Here is a 25,576-nt window from a genome sequence, read left to right as displayed (position 1 = left end):
TCACGATATGAGCAAAACTATTCTTAAACTCAACCCTGGACGAGAGCCCCCTTGTGGGTACTGCATGAATAACATTCACTGCGAAACAGAGGCAATGGTATGATTGTAATACCTCAGAAACAAAACTAGTTACTAACTTCATGAAGACATTGATAAAATATACCTAGAATGAAAACAATGGGAAAGCAGTTTTAAAATGACAAGAACAAAACGCTGCCATTTGAAGAATCTGACTTTATTAAACAAAAACAAAGTGTAATTAAACAGCTAAATTGTACAAAATGTTTAGTAAGCATAGGGATGCCTTGTACTGAAAAAAATCATTTCTTAAATTTAAAAAAAAAAAAAAAAAAAAAACTGCATCATTTAATGCTTTGAAAAGCAAACTCTGTTTTGACCCAACCCCACATGATTGTGATGTTTAAGATGATGCAGGGATTGCAGACAGACCCCAGTCCAGGGCAGACTGCCCACCTGCTCCAATCCAGTACCCACATTCCCATTAGCTCCTCCCTCTCACTCACCCAGAGTGCACCAAGGTCTTATCACCAGAAATGATGGAAGAGAAGACTGAGGTGGGGGGGGGAGTTTCCAGGAGAATCTGGGAGCAGACCAGAGATTCTCAAATTCCAATGGGATGCAGGTCTGTGCCATCTCATGAATAAGAAAGGAATTCTACAGTACAAATAAATGACAGAGAAAGAAGAGATCCGACAAGCATCCCTATTGCATTCCACTGTGGCTCAAACTAACAGGACAGACAGACAAGATCCCCTCAAGTCCTTCTCAGTGACACTATGCTGATGCACGGTAGCTCACATCTTTGTATAGAAACCCAGATTAGAATGGCCAAGCTCTCATATGAATCACATTTTCTATACATCTATGTTTCTCTTGAGGAGGAAGCATAAAATAAATATTTATTCTGCACACCAAAGTACCCAAAAACTCTATCACGAATGACGGTAAATGGCAATTACTTCAAGTAGAAAATAAATGACAAAGCAGGGACAGCAGGGGGGCAGAGACTGGGCTACACAGAACTGGGCTACACAGAGCTAAAAGTAGACAGATGGGTCTCAGTCCCAAGATGCAATGAATGTCTTTGAGTGTCCCTCCCGCTGTTCTCTTCAACACATGGCAGACAGATCCTTCTCACCAACCCCACTGCAAGGGCCAGGGGAGTGGGGACAGAGAGAGGGCAGTCTTGGCAAAGGTTGTGAAGGAATAGACAGAGACAGGTAAGGAGGTCTAGAACATGCCTCCACCCATCCCTCCCATGCCTCCTCCCATGGGAGCCTCCTTCTCCTGCTTGGGCAGCTCTGTCACCACGGCCTCGGCTGTGGAGAGCAGGGACGCCACGCCTGCCGCGTCCATCAGTGCGGTCCGGACAACCTGCAAAACGAGACGAGGCACTGTTAGGGGTTCCAAAAATTAAGCCGTAATTGTCCAAAACTTAAAAAAAAGACGCAAAAATATTTTGTCTTGTGTTCACGGGACACACAGAATGGGAAAGGGACGCAGACGTGCATATTCATGGTAATCTATTACACTGCAGAAAAACTGTTCTGCAATACAACAGCATTGATTAAGGTACACTCCAGTCCTGTAGGTGGCAGCAATAAGCCTCACATTTAGCTTTGCCAGCAATATTAAGGATGTTTACTTTTAGGCCTTGTCCACACTAAATAATTAATCCAGCTCGAACTTTAGCATCCACACTGAAGTCCACAATGCTATTAGAAGAGTTTGGTTACAGTTCCTAGCAGCGCAATGAACACTGGAAATGATAGTACCCCACAATGCACTTTTTTTTAACTAACGTGTTATGCCCCACATGAACAGAGATCCATATTGCTAAACAATAAAACAAGTATTTTGGTAAATGTGAACACACACACGTAGGGCTGTTTCATAATTAAACTCAGAAAAAGCTGTTAATTACAAAACAATCTTTGCTTTTACTTTCATATCTTGCCTGAGTAATTCTGGTTTCTAATTTTATTTCAAACAGAGCTGACAAATAACATGAGCTGTTCTTCTTTTAACTCGCTTTTCATTTTTGCAGTCGCCTACGTTGTTCTTTTGTTATTTTCCACACTAGTTTAAGAGGGAGGCCCTTACAGATTTAAGCATGACAATGAATACCTATGCAGAGTGTACACTGACAGCAAGTCAATGGGAAGTCAGCATCTTCAGGGGATTCTCGTGAAGAATATTGCTCATCTGCATCTCAGCCATCTACTTCTGATTACAAGAACTACACTGACTGAAGCACTTTCTCGCAGGAGTAATGCAGAAAAACGCAAAACAGAAAATACGTTCTTATTTTGAGTGGGAAATGAGGTATCTGTGGCTTACAGACGGGATTGGAATGCAGCAATATTAAAACACACATAGATAAAGGCAAACAGTGCTTAGAATCCCACTGTTTTTGTGCATTTGTTCTTGTGCACAATTTTGTATTTGCTCTTTAAAAAGTTCCAGGTTTACTAGCAATTATTTATCCAGCACAAAAAAGGTACCAAACTTTGAATGTAAACTTTTCGTGGTTGTACTGAGATAGCCAGAAGGGTTTCGTCAGGTGTTGCCACTTCCTGAAACTGTCACTATTTCTGAGAATATTGTGTTTCTCAGAATGCCTGGGACTTGGATGAGTGCCTGACCTTGGTGGGGTCAATGATGCCCTTCTCGACCATGTTGACGTAGCTGCAAAGCATCGCATCGTAGCCGATCTCATTCGAGCTCTGCAGGATCTTCTCCACCACCAGAGAGCCCTCCACTCCCGCGTTCTTCGCTATCGTCATGGCGGGGATACGCAGGGCGCTACGGATAATCTCAATACCTGAGAGGCAGAGAGATAGAGGAAATATATGAATTAGCAGCAGTGAAGCAAGTTACCTGCAGCAGGGTCAGGCCTCTTGGATTGCGATAAGCCGGTACGTACCCACTTTCTGGTCTTCGTTGACAGGTTTGATGGTGTCCAGCACAGGGATGCACCTCAGCAGAGCACAGCCTCCTCCTTGTACAATGCCCTCCTCCACCGCGGCACGCGTGGCGTTCAGAGCATCCGTCACGCGGTCCTTCTTCTCGTTCACCTCCACATCACTCGTGCCACCGATCTGAGACAGAGAGAGTATTTCGATGCCATTTACAATGCTGAAATAACTGCCTTTAAGTTATGTGTTAAAGCAGCGGTGGGAGTCAAAGATTCATTTTGCACACCAGCATGAACAGGTATAAGATCATTACCTGGTCTGAGACCTGGATGGAGGTGTAATGGATTCAATGTAAAAATTAAAAATGAGGTTGGATCAGACCTGGTCTGAAAGCCACTGTACAGTTCAGAGCCACACCAGGCTTTGATCTCCGACACACCTGAGCTTATAAAAACGCGGAAACTTTATGATGGATATATTGTTTCTGTGGCTAAGAGGGCAGTTCAGATCTCACGACTTGTGTCCACAGATCCTGCCTCCCCTCCCGTCTTGACCCACCTTGAGCACAGCGACTCCGTCAGACAGCTTGGCCAGCCTCTCGTTGAGCTTCTCCTTCTCGTAGTCGCTGTTGGTGACTTCCAGCTCCTCCAGGATCTGCTGAATGCGCTTCTCAACGGCCTCCTTGTCCCCCTTGCCTTTGAGCAGCATGGTATCATCCTTGGTAATGAGCACCTCTCCCACCTTCCCGAAGTCGTGAGGCTGAATATCCTCCAGAGTGAGGCCGGTCACCTCGTCCCCAAACACCTGAGAGGGAGAGAGAGGGTCACCGATATCAAAAAGTTGTGTCAGAGCCCAGGTGGAGTGGTGTTTGTAAAAGCTGCTGTGCACTGCCCAGCTCCTGATCTGCAATGGAGGCTCTGAAGGGTTTGAGTAATACTCACAGCGCCCCCGGTGGCGACGGCCATGTCTTGCAGCTGGTTCTTCCTGTTGTCTCCAAAGCCTGGAGCCTTGACTGCCACGACCTGCAGCCCCACCTTCAACCTGAGGAGGGGAGGCCAGTCAGTGAAACAGATCTAAAATTACACTGGAAAAGGATCACTGCCCTGACGTATCGTCTAAAACTACACGTCCCTACTGCCACTGTACCCCAGTTTATTGTAATGGCCTGAAACAGACTGAAGTAGTCAAGCAGACAAATGTTTTAGCTGTGGTCTTCTTCAGTGGACTAAATTAGACAGGACTTTCAACTCAAATTTGGGACTAGGAGCTATCTTAGTGCTAGCTGCTGTGTGGGGCGAGACAGAGGACAGAGACATGGAGACCTACCTGTTGAGCACGAGCGTGCTGAGTGCCTCCCCATCCACATCCTCGGCCACGATGACCAGGGGCTTGCGGTTCTGGTTTGCGATTTCCAGAGCAGGAACAATGGACTGGACACTGGAGATCTTCTTCTCACTCAGGAGCAGATAGGCATCCTGGAACTCACACTTCTGACCTGGGGAGGGGAGAGGGAGTGAGACAGTATTGCAACGCTGTTGATGCTGAATCACTGGGATCATTTAAACAATTTGACAAAGTTTTGAGACCAATCAGCTACTAGGAACCGGACGAGCACCAATGGACTGAATGGCCATTGTGTGTCTATTATAACCCCATTCAAACCATGCAACACCTTAACTTGGGAGTATAGTATTACAACAAGTGACGTCTGTGGTTAGCCAATCTGAGATTCCACCAAAATTCAGGTTATTAAAAACATAATTTCAAACCCCCCATCCCCCCTTTTACCCCTCCACACAAACGCACAGAAGCAGGCAGGGTCCCTCACCTTTAGTGGTGTTGATGAAGTAAGGAGAGATGTATCCCCGGTCGAACTTCATGCCTTCGATGACCTCCAGCTCATCATGCAGAGTTTTACCATCCTGAACAAACGACAAGCAGCATTATTAATAACAGAAGGAGTTCCGGTAAGAGGACCTTTCTCATTCTGCACATTTCTCTTACCTTGACTGTGATGACACCTTTGCGCCCCACTCTCTTCATGGCGTCAGAGATCAGGTTGCCAATCTCCTGATCACCATTGGCAGAGATTGTGGCCACCTAAAACAGACAGAGAAATGAACATGGGAACCGAGGGGGAAACTGAAGGGCCAGAACAGAAGGACACAGATGCTGCAGGGCAGGGACGGTCCGCTCTGCACACCAGGGTTAATGGGATGATTACCTGCATTCGGACCTTGAGGTTTAATTGGTTCAATTTAGCAGTTAAACTTGGTTGGAACCAATACCTGGTGTGGAAGGGGCAGAGCTGACCTGCCCTGCTCTATGAAGAAAGGTGAGGGGAAGATGGAAAGAAAGAAGACATAAGGAGAGACCGAAGTAAAGGGGAGCGGCTCTTCTTACCTGCGAGATCTCCTCGGGGGTTGTGACGGGCTTGGACAGCCTCTTCAGCTCGTTGATGACGACCTCCACAGCGAGCATGACCCCCTTGCGGATCTCCACAGGGTTGGCCCCCTTGCTGATCTTCTCGAAGCCCTCCTTGGCGATCGCTCTGGCCAGCACGGTGGCGGTGGTGGTGCCGTCGCCCGCCTCCTCGTTCGTGTTGTTCGCCACGTCCTGGACCAGCTTGGCGCCGATGTTCTGGTACTTGTCCTTCAGGTCGATGGCCTTGGCCACTGTCACGCCATCCTTGGTCACCTTAGGGCTGCCCCAGCTCTGCTCAATGATCACTGTGCGGCCCTGCATGGGAGGGGGGGGGGGGGGGGGGGGCTCATTCAGTTGTCTTGGTAACAATGTTAGTGGCTTTTCTTGAGGTTACCTCCTAACCTTCATCAGGAAGCTCATACTTAGTGCTTCTGGGTTACAAACAGTCAAATATTACTTCATGTCCTTCAACTAGTTGTTTTAATCCTGCATCAGATTTCATTTTTGTGACAAATAGGCCAATGTGTATCTGGGAACTTCAACACCAGGGTTAATATTAAACTTGTTTCATTACATTTACCTGTGTTACAGAGCAAGCTATAAAGCTGTCCTCGTTTTCTCCAGTGCTCTCACATTTCAATACGTTAACTAACACCACCACCATGTATACAGCCTCTGCATATCTTTAGGTTTGATAAGGATTCTAGTTTCCCGCTTGATTTTTACATTTAAAAACTAGGATAAATGGTAAACCATTTGCCAACTATTGAGGCAAGCATGAGGCTATCACAGGGAGTCCACACAAACCAAGCTTAAAATAAAATAACCCAAGTCAGGCAGACAAGCTTTTCCGCTAGTGGCTTCTTCAACGTGACCTGAGGATTCTAAAAGTGATGGCTAGTCTTGTTTTCTCTCTTATCCCTGTTCAGGATCATTGCCCCCCCCCAGCGCAGTACCTTGGGTCCCATGGTAACAGCCACGGCGTCGGCCAGCAGGTCCACGCCCTGCAGCATCAACGCCCTGGCTTCACTGCCGAACTTCACGTCCTTGGCGTAGCCACGGGTGAGGTGTGGAGCGAGGGCGCGGGAGACTGGCCGCACGTGTCTCAGTACACTGGGCAAGCGGAGCATTCCTGCAATCAGACAGCACGCTGTGTTAGCCTGCCAGCGGCATCCCTGCTGCGCCATCAGCCACATGGGTCTCAGAGGTTCCGTGTGGAAAGAAACACGCATGTCAGCACGCACATGCATGCTCATTTTAAAACCCGGTGTGTTACTACATTACGATCGCTTGAAGAACACTGTACTTTGTTCTCTGTTCCGGTTCAAAGATTGGACGATCAGAGCTTGATGAGTAACTCCTAGTTTTGTGATGCACCTGCCTGACATGTTAGGAAACTGATGACCACCACAGAGCACCAGGACCATGCTGGCAGGCACGGACTCCCAGGCTGTAGTAAGGGGCTGTTCACTGTTCCAGGCTGCTAGGTGTTCTGTTATTTTAGTAAATCTGGTTCACCGAGCAGCAGCACTTGCAAATGTAGTGAAACTGCACAATGAGTTACACCAGGTCTGTCTGCTACATACAGGCTGGTTCTTATCAACCGGGTTAACAGGGCAAGGTCGCAGCCCCAAACCCAAATTGTGATGTTGACATACTGAACCCCCGTTTTCGACACGACGAAGCACAATCAACTTTGGTAGGCATTAATGCTTATTAATATACAGTTACACAGTTAATAGTAGACATGTCATTCTCGTCTCCCATTTGTGCGCGTGATGCAAGTAGAAACTCAAATTTGAATGTATAAAAAGCATTTGTTTCGGCTTATTCAGTAGTAAAGGTTGCGAGTGCATTAAACTAGAACAAATCCCAAATGAACATCATGCGGAGCTCGGTAAATCCGAGCGGTGTATTACACGAGTCTCTGGAGGAGACGTGTGGGGGTGCAGTGCCGTCCCCACGTGTGCCTGTAGGCAGGGTCACGCATCACAAGGTCAAATTCGCAGCTCCGCAACCTGCCTAAAGCCGGAGAGCACGGAAAACACCAGAAGCATTTAGGAAACCACGTTATATACCTACAGACAAACACACTGGGGCCCAGCCAGTAAACACTTTTCATTAAAGCACTGTATGCGCAAACCCCGAGCAATGTGCACCAATGAACGGCACGGTATCTTCTCTACCCGCTTCCCCGGGACCGTGCGGGGGTACACCTTTCAAAACTAACTCCTGCGGCTGAGCCATCGTATTTAAACAGGACGATTCCGCGCGTTCCTGGTTGAGAACCAGCTCCGTAAAGAAAGAACTGGATTATTTAGGGTCGTTTAACAATGCAGCGTACGGTATCTCTGTTTTTTCTTCTTTTTCTTAAATGATATTCATTTAAAAAAAAGACAACACAAACAATAAATACATTGTACATATTAATTACACTACATTAAAACAACACAAATACACAATTAAATATCACATCCAAACATTTGTAACCTAAAGAGTGGGAGATTTTTTTCTAAACTGATATTATCTAACAATACATTCTTCCACAGTTTTAAGGAAGGTGGCTGGAATTTGAGAGTGGAAGATAGCCTATTTTTTTGATAAATTAAATCCAATTTTTTCCCCAGTACAATCTGAATTTGTTGCAATTCCATATCATATGTATAGAGAACCTGTACGATATCTGGGTAATTTCACATAAACGTGACTGCATATTACAATGAGAATGATAAGCGGCACGCTGCCAGTACTCACTGTTTGCGAAGTGGTCAGTCTGAGAGAGACAGAGAGAGATCACTCGTTTCTGTTCCTACAGTCAGGACAGGTCTGAGCTGAGATGGGAGCGGATCGGTGAATGAAACAGCACTGCAACGCACATGTGCAACTCCATCCGGGTAACACACCGAGCGGGCCCCGCAACACGCATCATATATACAATCCCCACCGCCTACCATCGACAGGAGTACAAGCAAAACCAAAAGCAATCAGCATTTAACTGTGCAGATCCACGCCGATTCAGCGAGCTCCTTCCGTGCACAGCGAGGTTTTAAATGTACACATAGCTTTATGATGTTGGGGTGATATTATTTAATGCTCGTTCAGGGGCTAGAGTTTCCAGAAACTTCGCCTTCGTTATTAGAGAGAAAAAAAAAGTTAGCAGAGGTCAGAGGTTGTCGTTGTGTAATGGTGGTGCCGTTCATTGTGATTGAACAGAATCAACGTTTTGAAAATACGAGATCGCGTTGTGTTTGAATGGGTCACCAATGTTTACTCACACTGCATACAAATTAGACTTGATCATGCGTGCACATCATTGTTTAGAGGGGAGGGGGGGCGTAGAGATAGTGGAAAATTCGAGAATGCGATTGCAACACCTGAGCTGGGTTGAAGGTCGCGCAGGCGTGTTTTGCTCCAGCCCGGACCGCTCTTCACGTGGAGTGCAGAGCCTCTGTGTGTGTGTCAGTCAGTCTAACTCACAGACACGACCTACGAACCGAGCGATCCACGCACTTTGACAAAGAAACACAACTATGGTAGGAATCGTTTATTTAAAAAGCTTGTCTCGTAAATAACACAAGATCGCGTAGACTGTGTGTTCGCTTGTAATAGTATGCTGGGTTGCTGTCTGTCTCTGCTGTAGCGAGGTAGTCATGTTTTTTGCAAAGACGCATGTATGCACATTGTGGCGCTGTGGAATCTAGCAGTTTCCGCACGTCCGTGTGTGTGTGCAAGGTTACTTTGAATTGAATTGGTTATAAAATAACGGTTCGCCTACATTTGCATGCAACGATTTGATGCACAGTATATCGGCATCATCGTACCGCCGCACAGAATACTAGAACCTCTGAAAAGCGTTGATTTGTTACCTGCGGTAGCTTAGATTTATTGCATCGATTGATGAACCGGTACTGGGTCTCACTCAGCAGACAAATAGCTGGGAGTGGGGTTCAAGGTCAATACTAATACCAGGGGTGTATGAACAACTGACAAGAGTGATATTTGAAATCATTATCACAGGGACCCCAACATTGGGGGGGGGGGGGCGTTCGCAAGCCAAGTCATTCAAGTTTATGTTTAAATTTATTTACCTACTATAGATAGGTAGTAGAGACATCAATGTAAAAACCAATTTGATGAAAACATTTTGTAACGATATATAATCATATATATAATATATATATCTAAGATATATTAATATATATTATGTCCTATAACCACAGGCACATAGAGAATAAATACATTGTGGTGTGTGTGTATATGTAGACATACACATATATATATATATATATTATATAATAATATATATATATATATATATTATGTTTATAAACCAGCGAAATTATAATGCGTGTGTGTTTAAACTTCATGCAACCAAATATTAAAACATTGATACCGAACACTATAGTGAAGCGGGCTTTGTACAGAACAAAAGTATTCGACTCGTGTCTAATTATTGTTATTCGTATCAAAATAAAAATCAAACCCCTTTGCGTCGCAGTCCCATTATATTTCGTACCGTTGTTCACGGTAAACAGGTTGACTGCACGATGCGCGCTGCACGGCTGTCCTCTCTTGTGTGCAGAAGGGGGACACGGTTTCTGGAGGACCAGCGTTACATTCATATCCGGGGCACACTCCCCGGTCTGCGGCGTGCAGCATGCACTGTTACACGATCGTTTTCAGAAAGTGTGCTTTGATGCTGTTATCTCTTTTAAAGCTGTGCAAAACTCGCAATTCCACTATAGAGCAAAACGTGATTTTTAAAAAAAAAAAAAACATTAAGAAAATCAATACACCTATTTTTAGTCAATATACACGTGTTGCTGTAACCTATATTAACACTGTACAGAGAGCCAATTAATAGTAATTAACATTACTAGGTGAAATGTACAGTAGTGCTTTTTACAGACAACTTTCAAGGCTGAAGTGCATTAAACACTTTGTTTTGAAAGTATATTTGAATTGTAATATAATTAATATTTGTAGGAGTTGAGCGATGCGTGTTTTGTGGTGCGCTGTTGTGTGGGAATGTTCACCGGGGCATGAGAGAAGCACGCTGGTCTGCATAATGTTACATATTCTATTCTTTCACGTTACTAAAATAAATTGAATTACAGTTTACCAGTAGTCTGGTAATAAGAGACGATGCGTGAGTGAGGTCGAGCTGTGCCTGAATCAAGGCTGTCTCCTTGGGACATGGTAATAATTAACTGAGATCTTCGCCTTTTTGTACAGAGTGCAGTATTGAAACGGAGAGACGACCTTGAGGTGTCCTTACCACAAGGGCACGCACACACATTCCAGCTGTATTTATCCAGTCAGTGCGACTGGGACGAGGGGTGTCACTCCCAAGAACGACCTCATCTGTTCAGCAGAGGCTTCATTCACATTGAGAGGCGTACTTTTGATTTAAGATGTTGCCCAACAGTCACATGTATGAAATGTGGTGGGCTTGCTTTTTTAGATAAGAAACCTAGCCTCATGCAAAATCAATTTATCACCAGCAGGGGGCTCTGGTGTTCTTACAGCAGTATTGGTCTAAAGGATTTTTCAGCATTGCGATCGAATGATGTTTTGTTGTCCAGTTTATTTCAGTTAATGTGATACACCTCAAGCCCATTAATCTGTCTAACGATGGTGATTCCATCACATTCAGAATATGGAGTAGCATGCCTGTAAGATAGATAATGCGTCTCAGCTGATTGAATTCACATGGAGCTCAGTGAGGGGACCCTGTCTAATTCTCTCCTGTCTGTCCGCAGGCCTTCAGGAAGTTCCTGCCCTTGTTCGACCGGGTACTGGTGGAGCGCTTTGCCGCAGAGACCGTCACCAAGGGAGGCATCATGCTGCCGGAGAAGTCCCAGGGCAAAGTCCTACAGGCTACCGTGCTGGCAGTGGGACCAGGAAACAGGACAAAGGTGTGACTGAGAGGGGGAGGGATTTCAGGACAGTGTGTTGGGGGAGACGGACGGACAGGGAGCTCGGCCGAGTTAGTGTTCCAGATAATGTAGTGCTGCCTTCAGTGTACCAACTGGAAAGTGTGTATGTCACACCTGTGAGAGCTGCCTGTGTGTGAACTCCAGCTCACATCGTTGTGATTAGTCCTCTACTCCACTCCTGCACCCGCCATTAACAGACTAATCAGAGTGTTAAATATCTTCTCAGCATTGTGATTTGCTGCTTGAGTTGTGCAGTAGAAAGGGGGTTTGTTTCTACTCTCATGTGTGACCCACTCTTCTTGCTCTCCCCTCTCCCAGGCAGGTGACTTGCAGCCGGTCAGTGTGAAGGCAGGGGACAGGGTCCTGTTACCAGAGTATGGAGGCACTAAAGTCACCCTAGATGACAAGGTGGGTACAGATGCACAGTGAAGCTGCTGAGCCCTGCCCCTCCTTTACACAGAGAAAAAAAGCAGCACTTGTTGTTTTATATTCACTGTGGTTATGTTTATCTGCATATCCCTAATCTGAAGTTTAAAACAAGCAAATAAGCTCAGCTCAGCTCTTGAGAATAGGGACCAGTCCTAATGCTACACATGCTGGATTTCAGCTCTTGAGAATAGGGACCAGCCCTAATGTTACACATGCTAGATTTCAGCTCTTGAGAATAGGGACCAGGCCTAGTGTACACATGCTGGATTTCAGCTCTTGAATAGGGACCAGGCCTAGTGTACACATGCTGGATTTCAGCTCTTGAATAGGGACCAGGCCTAGTATTACACATGCTAGATTTCAGATCTTGAGAATAGGGATCAGCCCTAATGTTACACATGCTAGATTTCAGCTCTTGAGAATAGGGACCAGTCCTAATGTTACACATGCTAGATTTCAGCTCATGAGAATAGGGACCAGGCCTAGTATTACACATGCTAGATTTCAGCTCATGAGAATAGGAACCAGCTCTAATGTTACACATGCTAGATTTCAGATCTTGAGAATAGGGACCAGGCCTAGTGTACACATGCCAGGTAAGGAAGTTTCTTTTTAGGTTTGGTTGTTCTGTTCTCTCTGATTGTTTGTTTGTTTCCTGTGAAGGATTACTTCCTGTTCCGAGATGGCGATATCCTGGGGAAGTACCTGGAGTGAGGCCTGTAGCTCTGCCCCTTCAAGCCCCATCCCCTGTCCATTCCACATGAGTAGAGCACAGGAAGAAGGCCTTGTCTGTCTGATAGTTGTTCTTTTTCATCACATGTAAATATTGATTCTGTTTTGGTACAGCAAAGTAGCCTATGTGACCTGACCCTGTGGCTGTTTCTATCAGTCTGATTATTGTTTGTGTGTTTCTTTTTTGTGGTCAGTATTTGTAGAATCCTTCAATAAAAAAGAGATTAAGAGGAAGGTTTGGCAGACTGATTTATTTATTTTTTGAGGGGTTCAACAGATACTGTCAGAGGGATGGGTAGTAAAGCACTGTGCTGTTCCAGTGATACCCTCTCCTCCCTCTGCAAGCTGGTGGAGAATGGGTAATACAGTATTCTCCGTGCAGGGTGAGGGAGCACACAGCACAGCTCAAAACAGGGCAAGATGTCCCAAGTGCTTGTGGTCAGTGATCCATGTTTTTAATTAAGTAAAGTATCCTCCGGATTTGTGTTATCTGTTCAGGTCTTGAATCAGTAGTACTCTTAAACTTCATTAACTTCAGCGTTCCGCATTGTAATCCCTGTTGGTTATTAATAAGCAATGTATTAAATGCCAGCAGGCATCATCATGGTTAGCTGTGCTTGCTATGCTTTCAAAACATAGTTACACATTTGAGCAGCTGGAAGAACACTAGTCCTGTCCCAGTCAGAACGAGGGTCAGCCACCTGCCCCTGTTTTCCCTGTGTCCTGGGAATTCAATATGCTGACATATCAGGATACAATATTATCTTACATTTCCTATTGGATGAATATAGGAATTCTAAAGCGTTTTAACAACTTGTTCAGCTACATAATCTGTTTAAATATGAACAATTTAAAAGTGATCTGAAATCCTTTATATATTAACAAATATCTACTGAACTGAAATACCAAAGTGTCTTTAGCAAGTAATGCATTATGTTATAAATGACCTTGAAAATGGCACATCCTTGCACGGTAGCAGACGACGTGTGCAGCACGTTATTTCAACCGCACGTAGGCTCTGGCGTGGTTTATTCTTGTTGTAAAAACCCCCACTCCCGTCTGCAATGCTTCGCTCCACCTAGCGGTGACCAGCAGCGGTGCACGGCACTCTCCGTCCTCCTTCGGGCGCCCCTTGCGGTGAGAAGCGGGGCTGCAGTGCATCGCCGGCTTCATCCGGGACCCTGGCGAGATGGTCATGGCGGAGGGGACTGCTGTGCTGAGGAGGAATCGGCCGGGCACTAAGGCTCAGGTGAGGACAGAGACCCCGAATCACAGCCCGCTCCCCCGGGACACCCGTCTGCACCGAGGGGCAACGGGTTTCACCCAAAACACGCCGCCTCTGCGCCAAGGGTGGCAAGATTTATTAGGAAATTAATGTGAAAACTCCGAGGCAGGTTGGGTCTGGCCCGCTTTCAGGAAACTCGCACTGTTTACATGCGGCTGGCTGGGAATAAATAAATAAATAACACATTTTACATGTTTATTTAGCAGTGGCGTTTAACTCCGTGTTGCTCTGTTTGGGCGGTATCGGTGTATATTTGGATTGTATTATTACAGTGCGGGGTTGTATTTGGATTCAGCCCTGGAAACGCAATGAATGTTTCATCTGCTATGTGGCTAGTATCGATTTTACATCTCGGCTGCTTCTCCGCGGTATCGCAGTTTTTTGTGTTTAGAAATGTTTTTTGTTTGTTGTGTTGTGGATATAGGACTATACTGTTTATAATACAATTACAACATGAAACAACTTCGCTACATTTAACACCGTTTTTTTTTCTTCAAATTTTAGACTAAAATAAATGAGCATAAATATCCGCTGGATTGGTAAATAATTAGAAGTGAGAAATATTACCACGTACAGCGGTAGACTGAGGCAGTTTAACCCCCCGGAGCTATTTTGCAATAGCCGATCCAATCCGGCTAAACCTGTTTCAGAGCGGATTTTCGTGTCTGCTGTTGTTTGTCTGTTTTGCAACACGATCGGTGTACAGCGCCTCTTAATCCTGCAAATGTATAATACACTTTTTCTAAAACGAGAAATGCGTAATATTATCACCTGTGAGTAATAAGAAAATGGACGAAGGCACCGCATTTAGTTTGAATAGCTCAGCTCACCTCCCACACAAACAGTCTAGCCCTGATTCAAAGCAAAGAGATTAGAGAGATCGGCAATGTGTGTTTGTATAGGCCGCTTTTGACCCCACTTCAGATTTAGATAACTGTAAATCCTGTTTTTCTGTGAGTGAAGAAGTATTTATAACAACAGTATGGCTTCATATAGTCCATGTGTCACTGTTAAAACTCATATACTTTTGCTTGATATCTCTATTTGATATTCCAGTGTCTTGATTTTATAAACGTTGTACATTTCTGCAGATTTATATATACTACCAGTAGGATTATTACTGGTGCTAAGGCAACCAGTAGCTGCACAAAATGAGATTTTAGTATAACTAATTATTCTTTATCTAGTACAATCTAAATATTTCTCATTCTTCAGCCCTGATGTCAAGCTGCTGAAACAGGAATGGGGAGGTTCAAGTTGAAAGGAGTTTACTGTACTGTATGTTGAACACACACGTGATTGGAGCATTGAGCAGTATAGGGTTTAAAACAGACAGATGAAGTACACCAAGGCATTGGCTACAGGCAGCTTCAACCAGGAGCATTTAAAGATATGGATACACTCCAAATATGACTTGGCAGGGATGGCTTGGAAGTTTGACCCATTCCTGGTTTTAGAATTAGTTTAATAAGACACACCTGAGCTTGTTACCTAACACTGTGGCTAACCCATTTTATAGTAAAACCTGGAATGGGTGAAACTGCTGTGCAATAGCAGTCTTATTGTCATCCCTGCCTAACTTTGAAATTTGATTGGCTTTTCTCATTATAAAGCTTGCAGTAAAGCTTACTGTTTACATACATACAGTGGCTACACTGAGACTGCTTCAGAATAAATAATTTATCCCAGCCCACAGCATGCCTGTTGAAAGCAGCCTCCAGTTGTCCCACTTGCTCTGTCAGTGTGTGTGTGAGTGTTTCACACAGTAAGCTGATCTGGACGAGGTGTTTCCTCACAGCCTGACAGGGAATGGGATGAATTCACAAGCAGCCACTGCAGCAGCCGAGGCTTCGCTCCCACTGCCCCTCATCTCATATCTCACTGTCCCGGTCCTTCAGGGGCTGTCAGACGTACCTCATAAACACTCCATAGTGCCAAATGCAAGCTGCTTTTAATATTTCTCCTCCGTTCAGTGTCTGAGCTGGACACTGGGGATCAGACCTCATTTCTTGAAACTGCAGACCTGTACTCTGTTGTAGACTCTGTGCCATGCTAACTGCTGCGTGTCCCTGCAGGACTTCTATAACTGGCCCGATGAATCCTTCGAGGAGATGGACAGCACTCTGGCTGTGCAACAGGTAAGAAGGGCTTGTGATTGTTCTCTGTGTGTGTGTTTCCAGAGGTAAAGCAGTAACATGTATTTAAAATGATCTGGCTGTCTGCTTTCTTGTGGAATTGTGGGTGTTTGTTAGTCCATGTGCATTGTGTTGAGCGCCCTCTTCACTTTCTGTCTCTCTCTCCCTCTCTCCACAGTACATCCAGCAGAATATCCGCACAGACTGCTCCAACATCGACAAGATCCTCGAGCCACCAGAGGGGCAGGACGAGGGTGTCTGGAAATACGAACACCTCAGGTACTCGCTAGCTATACACACACTCACACACACACACACACATACCTCAGGTACTCGCTATCTATACACACACACACACACACAACACACACACATACGTATGGGGTCCATGAGCGATAGATATGTGTGTGGTGTGTGTGTGGGGTCCATGAGCGATAGATATGTGTGTGTGTGTGGTGTGGGGTCCATACTCGATATCTACACACACACACGTGTGACCCGACGTTGTGGCAGGTACACTCAGTGATCTATACACACACACCACGCATGGGGTCCATGAACGATAGACATGTGTGTCGTTGTGTTGCGTGTGTCGTATGGGGGCCAAGAGGTCCGATAGATATATGGTGTGTCACACACGCACACACACCATGGGGTCCAGGTTCGAGCGATAGTCTATATACCGGTGTCTGTGACAACGAGTCGATAGACACCCAAACACACACCCCAAGAGTACTCGCTATATAACACACGTTGTGTGACAACACTGTGTGTGTGGGGTCCATGAGCGATAGATATGTACACTCACACACACACACACACCCCAGGTACTCGCTATCTATACACACACACACACACACACATACCCCAGGTACTCGCTATCTATACACACACACACGCACACACATACCCCAGGTACTTGCTATCTGTACACACACACACACACACACACACACACACATACCCCAGGTACTCGCTATCTATACACACACACACACACACACACCCCAGGTACTCGCTATCTATACACACACACACACACACACACACACACACACACCCCCCAGGTACTCGCTATACATGAGCACCACACGATAGACATGTGTGGTGTGCGTGTGTGTATGGGGGTCCATGAGTGATAGATATGTGTGTGTGTGCGTGGTACTTGATATCGGGTCCACACACACGATAGACATGTGTGTGTGCTATGTGTATGGGGTCCATGTCGCTATCTGTACACACACACACACACACACACACACACATACCCCAGGTACTCGCTGTCTGTACACACACACACACACACACGCACACACATACCCCAGGTACTCGCTATCTACACACCCACACACATACGCACACACATACCCCAGGTACTCGCTATCTACACACACACACCCCAGGTACTCGCTATCTATACACACGCACACACATACCCCAGGTACTTGCTATCTATACACACACACACCCCAGGTACTCGCTATCTATACACACACACACACACCCAGGTACTCGCTATCTATACACACACACACACACACACACATACTCGCATCTATACACACACGCACTCACAGTGTGTGTGGGGTACATGAGCGATAGATATGTGTATGCGGGTTTGTGTGTGGTGTGGTGGATACACATGAGTGATAGATATGTGTGTGTGCGTGTGCGTGAGTCCATGAGCAGCGATAGATGTGTGTGGGTGTGTGTGTGGTGTATGGGTCCATGAGAGCGATAGATATGTGCGTGTGTGTATGGGGTACCCCAGGATAGATCGCTATGTATGGGGTGGTGTGTGTGTGGGTGTGTATGGGGTACCCAAGGTACTCACTATAGATATGTGTGGTACACGTGTGTGTATGGGTCCATGAGCGATAGATCGTGTGTGTGCGTGTGAGAGCCCATACACATAGATGTGTGAGTCACTCTCAGGTACTCGCTATCTACACACACACACTCTCAGGTACTCACTATCTACACACACACTCACACACACACTCTCAGGTACTCACTATCTACACACACTCGGGTACTCCCTATTCACACACACACACACTCAGGTACTCGCTATCTATACTCACACGCAGCAGTTCCTCTCACCATGGCTGTTTGAGTTACCTGGATTTGTGAAGTGATGAAGGCGCACTCTGTCAATGAGCTGCTGAGGTGAGAGAGGGCCCTGCTGCTCTGTGCTGTGTGTCTGACTCTTTCTGCTCCCTTTCAGACAGTTCTGCCTGGAGCTCAATGGACTGGCTGTCAAGCTGCAGGTAACACTCGCTCTCTCGTCTCCCAGCTTTTTTTAGACTCCCTTTTGCGCAACTTTCCTCCTCGATCTGTGCTATATCTCATTATCTAGCTACAAGCGGCTTTCACATTGTGCTTTTAGCTCTGTGTGTTGTTTATTTCAATGTTCTTGCATAGTCAGCAGTGTGTGTGTGTGTGTGTGGGAGAGGGTGGTTAAAGTTGTGGTGTAGTGTGTTACTCGGTGTGTGTGGGAGACAGGGGGGGTGGTGGTAGAGGTTTGTGTGGTGGTGTGGGTGCTGTATTGACCCGCTCTCATTGCCTCTCACAGAGTGAGTGTCACCCCGACAGCTGCACACAGATGACAGCCACAGAGCAGTGGATCTTCCTTTGCGCTGCCCACAAAACCCCCAAAGAGGTGAGTCTGTCCATATCCCTGCTGTATCCCCCACACCTGAAAACTCCCTCCATGCAACACCCCTAATCCTTACCCTTACCCCCTCTGTACATGCCTCTATAACCCTACCTCCCTCCACACAACACCCTCTGTACACCCCAGTCTCCCCTGACCCAATGCTTTGTGTTGCAGTGCCCAGCCATCGATTACACCAGACACACGCTGGATGGAGCCGCCTGCCTTTTAAACAGTAACAAATACTTCCCCAGCAGGTAAGAGTTGCATACTCTGATATCTCCTCTCTCACACCAGGGCAAATGCACAGCAGTGCGATGGGCAGTGTGAGTTGAGGGACTGCCTGAGCTAAATAAGACACTGTCAGACCATTACTGCGCTTACATGCACAGGGAATCCAACCTTTTTGTAACAGATTCTTTTGATGTTACCCTCCTTGTTTGTCTAGCTGTGTGTTTCTGTACCATTCATAATGCAGCGTGTGCTAAGCGTTTGAGGTCTTTTTGTCCTTTTGTGACTGAAGGTCATTGCAGCAGACACTGCCCCTGTTGTATTTCAGCTGGGTATGCCAGGCTTCGAGGAAATGTTTCTTGAAGGAAGCTCACTCTCACTGTCTCTCCCCAGGGTCAGCATTAAGGAGTCATCTGTAGCGAAGCTGGGCTCAGTGTGTCGCAGGATCTATAGAATATTCTCTCACGCCTATTTCCACCACCGGCAGATATTCGACAAGTATGAGGTGAGCTGGCAATCCTTGGGACAGGACAGTTAGTAGAATACAAGAGTAGAGTGTCCTTGAGATCAACAAAAAAAACCCACCAGCTTTTAATGCATCTTGTTATAGTTTGTAATGGTAAATAGTCAAACAAATGACAACATTTTAGCTTCTATTTTAAGATCTTGTCACATATAACCAGAATGCCATTGGGAGAAGGTGTCTTTTCTTAAAGAATGACCTACTTTGAAAAAGTCATTGGAATTGTGGGCTGCGGGAAGTAATGATCTCCCTGTGTTACTTGTTCATTGTTTAAAAACATTTCCATCTACTTGCCAGAAAAAGCTGCCTGGTGTTAAATGGGCTTTGTAGTTTTCTCAGTTTGTCTTTAGAATAGTTTTACCTGGATAGAAAACTGATAAAGGCACTAGACTCGGGGACCCAGACTCTGTAACCCAGTCTCAGCGACCGAAACTCGGCTCTGTATTTGTAAAGGCTGAGTGGCTGAGCCTCCCTGAGTTTGTCGTTCTTATTCCAGAACGAGACGTTTCTGTGCCACCGCTTCACGCGCTTTGTGATGAAGTACAATCTCATGTCGAAGGACAACCTGATCGTGCCCATCCTGGAGGAGGAGGTGCAGAACGCTGCTTCAGGGGAGAGCGAGGCGTGACCCGCAGCCACTACTGGAAACAAGCAAAACAATGTCTTGCTCTTCTGTATAAAACAATGTCCCACTCTTCTGTACCTCCAAAACAATGTCTCCCTCTTCTGTACAAAACAATGTCCCGCTCTTCAGTACAAAAGTGTCTCCCTCTTCTGTACAAAACAATGTCCCGCTCTTCTTTCACCTGTTTCAATCATGTAGCCACACTGTTGCTTCTTTGTTTAGCATTTTGTACCTTTTTGTGTCTTTTAGCTCTTTAAAAACAGGTTAAGTTATTATTGGCTAACTGTGTAAAAGCCATCAGCGAGGCCTTCGTGGTTTTTAAATGGACTACATTTTCTGTTATTATTATTATTATTATTATTATTTTTATTATTTCTTTATCTGTTAATAAAAATGAATTAGTTGCCCAAAACAGAGTCCTGTCTGGAGTGTAAATGTAATGGACTAGGCCATCCTCCCTAAAAGATATAGATAATGCTGATAGAAACATTAACCCCCACATTTCCTACCGTACCATATCTCTGGGTGGACAGTGAACTGTGCACTCGTTATGAATAAAATCATCTAATTTTAATATGCAAAGAGGGTTATTAACATAAGAACAGAAACAACTTCTGAATACAAAATATTACTGCTACAAACTCCCAAAAGTTACAATATTTTTTTATATTATTCTAATGGAAATCCTGTTAACAAAGTCAAATCATATATGAAAAACAGTCATGAAAAGGAAGAGATTAAGCTAATAGACGAGGTCTCCGGTACTCTCCAGGGAGAAACATACCATACCAACGTCAGAATCAGTAAATGGCCATTCCAGGTCATTTCTCAATTCTTCTATGGTATCGGTGGCAGTTTATTGTCCAGCTTGCGCTGTGGAGTAAAAGCAAATTAACTGGGAATCAGCAGGTGTTCAGATAAATGAAAGAAAGCATCCGAGTGCAGCTACAGAACATTGTGGGGAAATCCAGTCAACGGTGAGGGTTGCAGTTAGAACAATGGTCCGCCAGGTGGCATTTGGTGTTTGAAGTTATACATCCAATTAGAGACTAAAAAACACCACGAACACCTTAAACCAGTTTTAAACCGTGCTCTGCATCTCACGCTCAAACCCCATCTTTTAAAAGGCAGCCCATGTCTTCCTCTTCTTCTCAAACCCATGTTTTTGAAAATGTCAGATATACATCCTGCATCCTGCCATGTGACTGACATCCTGCTTTTTGTCATGAAGGGGAGAAGCTATTTTAGCCACGGCAATGTCTGAATAACTTTTTCCCCGTCTCTTCTGAAAATGCATCAATACATACAGTATAATCAGTCCTGCCCAGTACAGGGGCAGTATCAGTGGTCCTCACATGAAGGGCACAGGGGAGAAGGTACAGGGGTGTCCTGGGTTGGAGGTATCCAGTATATCCCAATGGAGCTCCTCACACAGCACCAGCCTGTCCAGACCAAGGCTGTGTATGGACTGGGACCTGGTTCTCCCCTTTGAAAAGCTGTCCTTTATATACTGCAGAGAAAGCACAAAGGTACTGGCTCTCATTTACTCCATAAAGCCAATCTCTAGCCAGCCTGTGGCTGCAGCAGCCCCAATGCAATGTTGATGCCTCACATGCAGGTGACCTCTGCAGCCCCCTCCTCCTGCTCAAAGCCCCCCTCCTCCAGGTCTCTCAGCGCGCTGGGGTACCCCCCAAACCTTGGGAAGCCCCCTGTGAGGTCATCGCGCCTGGCCCCGCCCACCCCTCGGCTCTCCATGTGCACGCCGTCATCCTCTCTGTGCGGGGAGCAGGGGGCATGCTTCTGAAACACAGGGGGGGTGGAGTCATCAGTGATAACTGCTGATCTTTTGAAAAATCAAGTCATCAAAATCTATAACAATACAGAACTTATAAAATGAAGACAAACATTTTTACCAAAAGTCTAATGACATGAAATACATTGAAGAAGACTACTGTATGATTGCGTGTTTGAAGCTGTGGACAGGAATGTAAAGGCAGGAGCTACACAAACTGATCCGACGCTGCAAAGCACCAGGGTCACTGTGAAATCCTATCAGTGATATCTGGAGGGGGGGTGTTCTTGTAGAAGGGGGCAGGGTCTCACCTCGGATGGGGCGGGGTCTCGTATGGCTCTCTGCAAGAACACCACCTGCTTGGTGGCCAGGTTTCCCTCGCTGCCAAAAACACAAACAAACTGTGAAAATCTAGAACACGACTAGCAGCTTGCTTTATGTTTAATTTCTCAACATTTTACTGAAGTGCAGAGGATCATTTTCAGAGAGGACGACGGGGAACCTGGCATGGGAGATGATGGGGGTGGGGAGGGGAGAGGGGGGTACCTGTCATGGCGGATTAGGGGGGTGGGGAGCACACAGGTCAGGAGCCAACCAAACTCTGCCAGGGTGTGAACCAGGGGTCCGTAATCTGACTTGACATCACAGCCCTGCGAGAGAGAGCGAGAGAAGAGGGAGACAGAGAGGAGACAGCATTACCACTGGATCACTGTAAGGTGCATTCAGAACCTACACAAAGTAACTGGGAAACCAAGACACAAGTGGACATGGGTAGAAAGGGAAAACTAAACAACAACATGTCAAATTAGGGACCGAAGATTAGAAATATTTCGTGCAGTAATAGACACAGAACTCCTATCCCTCTCGCCTAGGGTGACCAGATTTTCAAAACTTAAAACCAGTACACAGTGTTAAATAATTGATAAGACTAATTAAACCATTTAAATATAGGCTACTTAATAATTATTTAAATATCCTTTCCTCTCACTCTTAGTACTATTGTCTTTTTTGTTTTTTTAAGGAGCTAGATAATTTCAGTACACTCCCGGGTGTACACTTTATAAAAATAATGTTCTTGATTACCCAAGTACTGTAACTTTTTAACAAAAATGTTTTCACTGCAGGTGACATAAAGTAAGTTATATAGGCAGCGGTTGCATACGTTATTTTGACAAAAGGTAGTGGCTGAAAACCGGGACTTTGAGAAAAATGTCAGGACACCGGGCCCTTTGATGCAAAACCGGGGCGTCTGGTCACTCACTCTCTCCCCTCACCTCGATGACAGTCCACTGCTCCACTATGATGGTGTCATTGCCTGTAGGGGGCGCTGTGGAGGCAGCTTGCTCCTCATACACAAACAGACCCTCCAGAGACCTGGGCACCGGCTCTCCTGTAAGGTGAAAGGTAACGCTGATATACGTGTGTGTGCCTTTGTGAAAGTGTGCTACCCATGGTAAATCTTAATGGTTATTTTGTATGTTTTATTGAGCTTCTCCCATGCTTTTACTACATATTCATACAGTTTCTCACATGCTCTTTCCAATGTTTTACTACACCAGCATTTATAAGAACACAGAGGAGAGAGATGGGATAGAAAGTGAGGGAGAAACACACAGAGTGACATGGCACTACACAGTATTGTCCTCTCCTTCTTTCCTCCTCCTCTCATCTCATCCTATTTCCTGCCCTGGGGGCCAGGCTGCCCTGTCATACAAAGTTTTTGAAATTGTCAGCTGGGTTATAAATAGGCCTATAAATAAGCTTTTAGCCATCTGGTGTTGTTGACAAACTGAAGCTGTGATTATGAACATCGTCTCCTTCTGGCGTGCCTGGGGAGGCGCTGTATAAAATGACCATCGTAAAACTGGAGCAGAACTTCCTTCCAGGTGATAGAGGCTAATGCGGGCTGGTACACTGTAAAAACTTCACTGTACTGCTTGCATGTTACACTCAGCACTCAACCAAAACCCAGCTCAACATTTTCACTGACACACTGTATAATAGCAATAACATCCTCCACATCAGAGCCCCTCAATACTGGTCCACACAGTCCATAGTACCTGAGTCTGGTTCATTATCTTCTCTGTGATTTACTACACTGTGCGGTGCTTTTACCAGGGGTACCAGAGCAGTAAACTTTGAGAAGGGGCTGCTTCATTATCTTCACTGTGTTTTACCATGGCACACAGCGGCAATGTAGGTATGATTACCTTTGGGCATCTCCCAGTACACAAAGGAATCTGCCAATGACCAGCCCTTCTTGTAGTATGCGGTGGTGAGCTCCAGCCAATCAGCTTCCAGCGTGCTGATGGCCTGCCCTTTGCGTGTCACCTTCATGGAGAGCGCCCCCTGGTGGTAGGTCCAGGATGGTGCATCCTCATCCCGAGCCAGCCAAGCAGGGTAGGAAGAATCCCAGGAGTGGAACAGGGCAAACAGCTTGGTCTCTGCAGGGCAGGGAGAGGAAAGGAGAGATTACATCATATAGTCCTGGGCTTGCCAGGGCTCTGGTGCTGATCCAATTTAACAGCCAAATCAGCTCCCCTCAAGGCCCACTCCATAATTTACAATCTTATTCACAGAAACACAGCGATTGCACTGCAGCCATTGAAATGGTCTCTCTCCCCCCACTCACTTTCTTCTCTCCATCTTTCCCCTCGCTCCTGTCCCTATCTTCTCTCCATCTCTCCCCTCGCTCCTGTCCCCTCCTGACTCACTCCCTCTCTCCTCTTTCCTCCCTTGCTCCCTTTCTTCTCTTTTCCCTCACTCCTTCTCTCCCTCTCATGCTCTCCCAGCAGCCTTGTTATTTTTTTGCCCAGGACGTCGAGAGGTTTTCTTATTTTTGTTTGAAGAATGTAGCAGCGTCTGGCGTCTGGTCTGAGTTTGCTTCCTGAGTTCACAGCGAAGACTGGTGTTTATGCACAAGGAGGCGGGACTCCCATTTAACTCTCTACCCTCCCACAACAAACACACTGACACAGACTAAGTAAGACTGAACACACATTCAGACTCACACAAATGCACACAGTGTGACTCACCCTCCCTGCGGGGTGAGGGCTGGGGGCTGCTCCCCCCCTCATTGAAGCCTCCGCACTCAGGGGGTGTCTCGTCCTCGATGCCGCTCTCACAGGACAGTCCGCTGGGGGACCCCCGGCTGCAGGAACCCCCTCCATTGCAGCTCCGCATTGCGCTCCCTCCCTGCTGGGGCACAAAGCCCAGGAATCGCAGCCCTCGCTGGGCACAGCCATTCACCTGGCAGGGAAGAGAGGCTGTGAGCCTCACCATCACACACAATCAAATAAGGAGCAGGCAGGTTATACCCTTTTAAACACAATTTTTAATCCATTTACATAACATCTCAGGCTCCAGTTAAACAGGGCTGGTGCACGCTTCGAGCAGTGAGGGGTTTGAACCCTGTTTTGGGGTGAGGGGGTACCTACCTTGTCCAGCAGGCCCCTCATCACGTCGCTGCTCAGCATGTCTCCGGGCTGTGGCCACTCCTCCACCAGCAGCCGGGGGGCGCTGTGGCCTGCAGGGCTGGCGTGCTTGGAGCTGCAGCACAGTAGAGACAGTAGAGCCACACACTGAACACTGAGAGCACAGGGGAGAGCAGGTACACAAACACACACTCACATACATACAAACACTCACATACAAACACACACAACCACACTCAAACACACACTCACATACATACATACAAACACACACAACCACACTCACATACATACAAACACTCACATACAAACACACTCGCTCACATACAAACACATATACACACACAACCACACACTCACATACATACATACATACAAACACACACAACCATACTCACATACATACAGACACACACACACACACACCCACAT

At 46.0% G+C, this 25,576-nt stretch overlaps 3 protein-coding genes across 5 annotated transcripts in view; 1 reads left to right on the top strand and 2 right to left on the bottom strand.

The window, feature by feature from the left end:
* Positions 1–219: 219 nt before the first annotated feature.
* On the bottom strand, positions 220–8,252 carry LOC121323151 (60 kDa heat shock protein, mitochondrial-like). The gene is made up of 11 exons (XM_041264009.1): positions 8,118–8,252; positions 6,320–6,495; positions 5,343–5,678; positions 4,944–5,039; positions 4,768–4,861; positions 4,266–4,434; positions 3,881–3,980; positions 3,498–3,743; positions 2,948–3,122; positions 2,667–2,845; positions 220–1,395 (listed from the first exon to the last, which is right to left on the bottom strand). Exons 2-11 carry the CDS (start codon positions 6,491–6,493, stop codon positions 1,252–1,254), a joined length of 1,713 nt encoding a protein of 570 aa, XP_041119943.1. The 5' UTR covers positions 6,494–6,495; positions 8,118–8,252; the 3' UTR covers positions 220–1,251.
* A 507-nt stretch (positions 8,253–8,759) lies between these two features.
* LOC121323154 (MOB-like protein phocein) lies at positions 8,760–20,331 on the top strand. 3 transcript variants are annotated; one of them, XM_041264015.1, is made up of 9 exons: positions 8,763–8,896; positions 11,126–11,281; positions 15,824–15,886; positions 16,062–16,162; positions 18,111–18,153; positions 18,459–18,545; positions 18,717–18,796; positions 19,164–19,275; positions 19,790–20,331. In XM_041264015.1, exons 1-9 carry the CDS (start codon positions 8,894–8,896, stop codon positions 19,919–19,921), a joined length of 777 nt encoding a protein of 258 aa, XP_041119949.1. In that variant the 5' UTR covers positions 8,763–8,893; the 3' UTR covers positions 19,922–20,331. The 3 variants fall into 3 exon arrangements, with proteins under 3 accessions (XP_041119948.1, XP_041119949.1, XP_041119947.1); XM_041264013.1 differs by lacking the exons at positions 8,763–8,896; positions 11,126–11,281 and adding an exon at positions 13,609–13,712 and having other exon boundaries at positions 19,790–20,328; XM_041264014.1 differs by lacking the exons at positions 15,824–15,886; positions 16,062–16,162; positions 18,111–18,153; ... (2 more) ...; positions 19,164–19,275; positions 19,790–20,331 and adding exons at positions 11,621–11,710; positions 12,395–12,697 and having other exon boundaries at positions 8,760–8,896.
* Positions 20,332–20,442: 111 nt separating this feature from the next.
* LOC121323152 (raftlin-2-like) overlaps positions 20,443–25,576 on the bottom strand; it is a 13,066-nt gene continuing 7,932 nt past the window's right edge. Inside the window, exons 3-9 of the mRNA XM_041264010.1 lie at positions 25,148–25,259; positions 24,746–24,959; positions 23,921–24,154; positions 22,985–23,100; positions 22,257–22,360; positions 22,022–22,091; positions 20,443–21,718 (exon numbers count right to left, since the gene is read on the bottom strand). Coding sequence (XP_041119944.1) covers positions 21,527–21,718; positions 22,022–22,091; positions 22,257–22,360; positions 22,985–23,100; positions 23,921–24,154; positions 24,746–24,959; positions 25,148–25,259 — 1,042 coding nt within the window. The 3' untranslated portion in view covers positions 20,443–21,526. The remainder of the gene's footprint in view (positions 21,719–22,021; positions 22,092–22,256; positions 22,361–22,984; positions 23,101–23,920; positions 24,155–24,745; positions 24,960–25,147; positions 25,260–25,576) is intronic.

Source organism: Polyodon spathula, chromosome 11 (genome assembly GCF_017654505.1).
Source record: "Polyodon spathula isolate WHYD16114869_AA chromosome 11, ASM1765450v1, whole genome shotgun sequence".
Lineage (NCBI taxonomy): Eukaryota > Metazoa > Chordata > Actinopteri > Acipenseriformes > Polyodontidae > Polyodon > Polyodon spathula.
Note: the sequence above shows the minus strand (reverse complement) of the source record. Positions and strands in the feature narration are given on the sequence as shown.

Coding starts and splice junctions, on each gene's coding strand:
- LOC121323151 (XM_041264009.1), bottom strand. CDS start 6,493: ATGCTCCGCTTGCCCAGTGTACTGAGACACGTGCGGCCAGTCTCCCGC. Junction 5,040..5,342: donor CCCCCGAGGAGATCTCGCAG/GTAAGAAGAGCC, acceptor TGTCTGTTTTAG/GTGGCCACAATCTCTGCCAA. Junction 1,396..2,666: donor GCATCATTGACCCCACCAAG/GTCAGGCACTCA, acceptor CTCGTTTTGCAG/GTTGTCCGGACCGCACTGAT.
- LOC121323154 (XM_041264015.1), top strand. Junction 11,282..15,823: donor GACCAGGAAACAGGACAAAG/GTGTGACTGAGA, acceptor GTGTCCCTGCAG/GACTTCTATAACTGGCCCGA. Junction 18,797..19,163: donor AACAAATACTTCCCCAGCAG/GTAAGAGTTGCA, acceptor GTCTCTCCCCAG/GGTCAGCATTAAGGAGTCAT.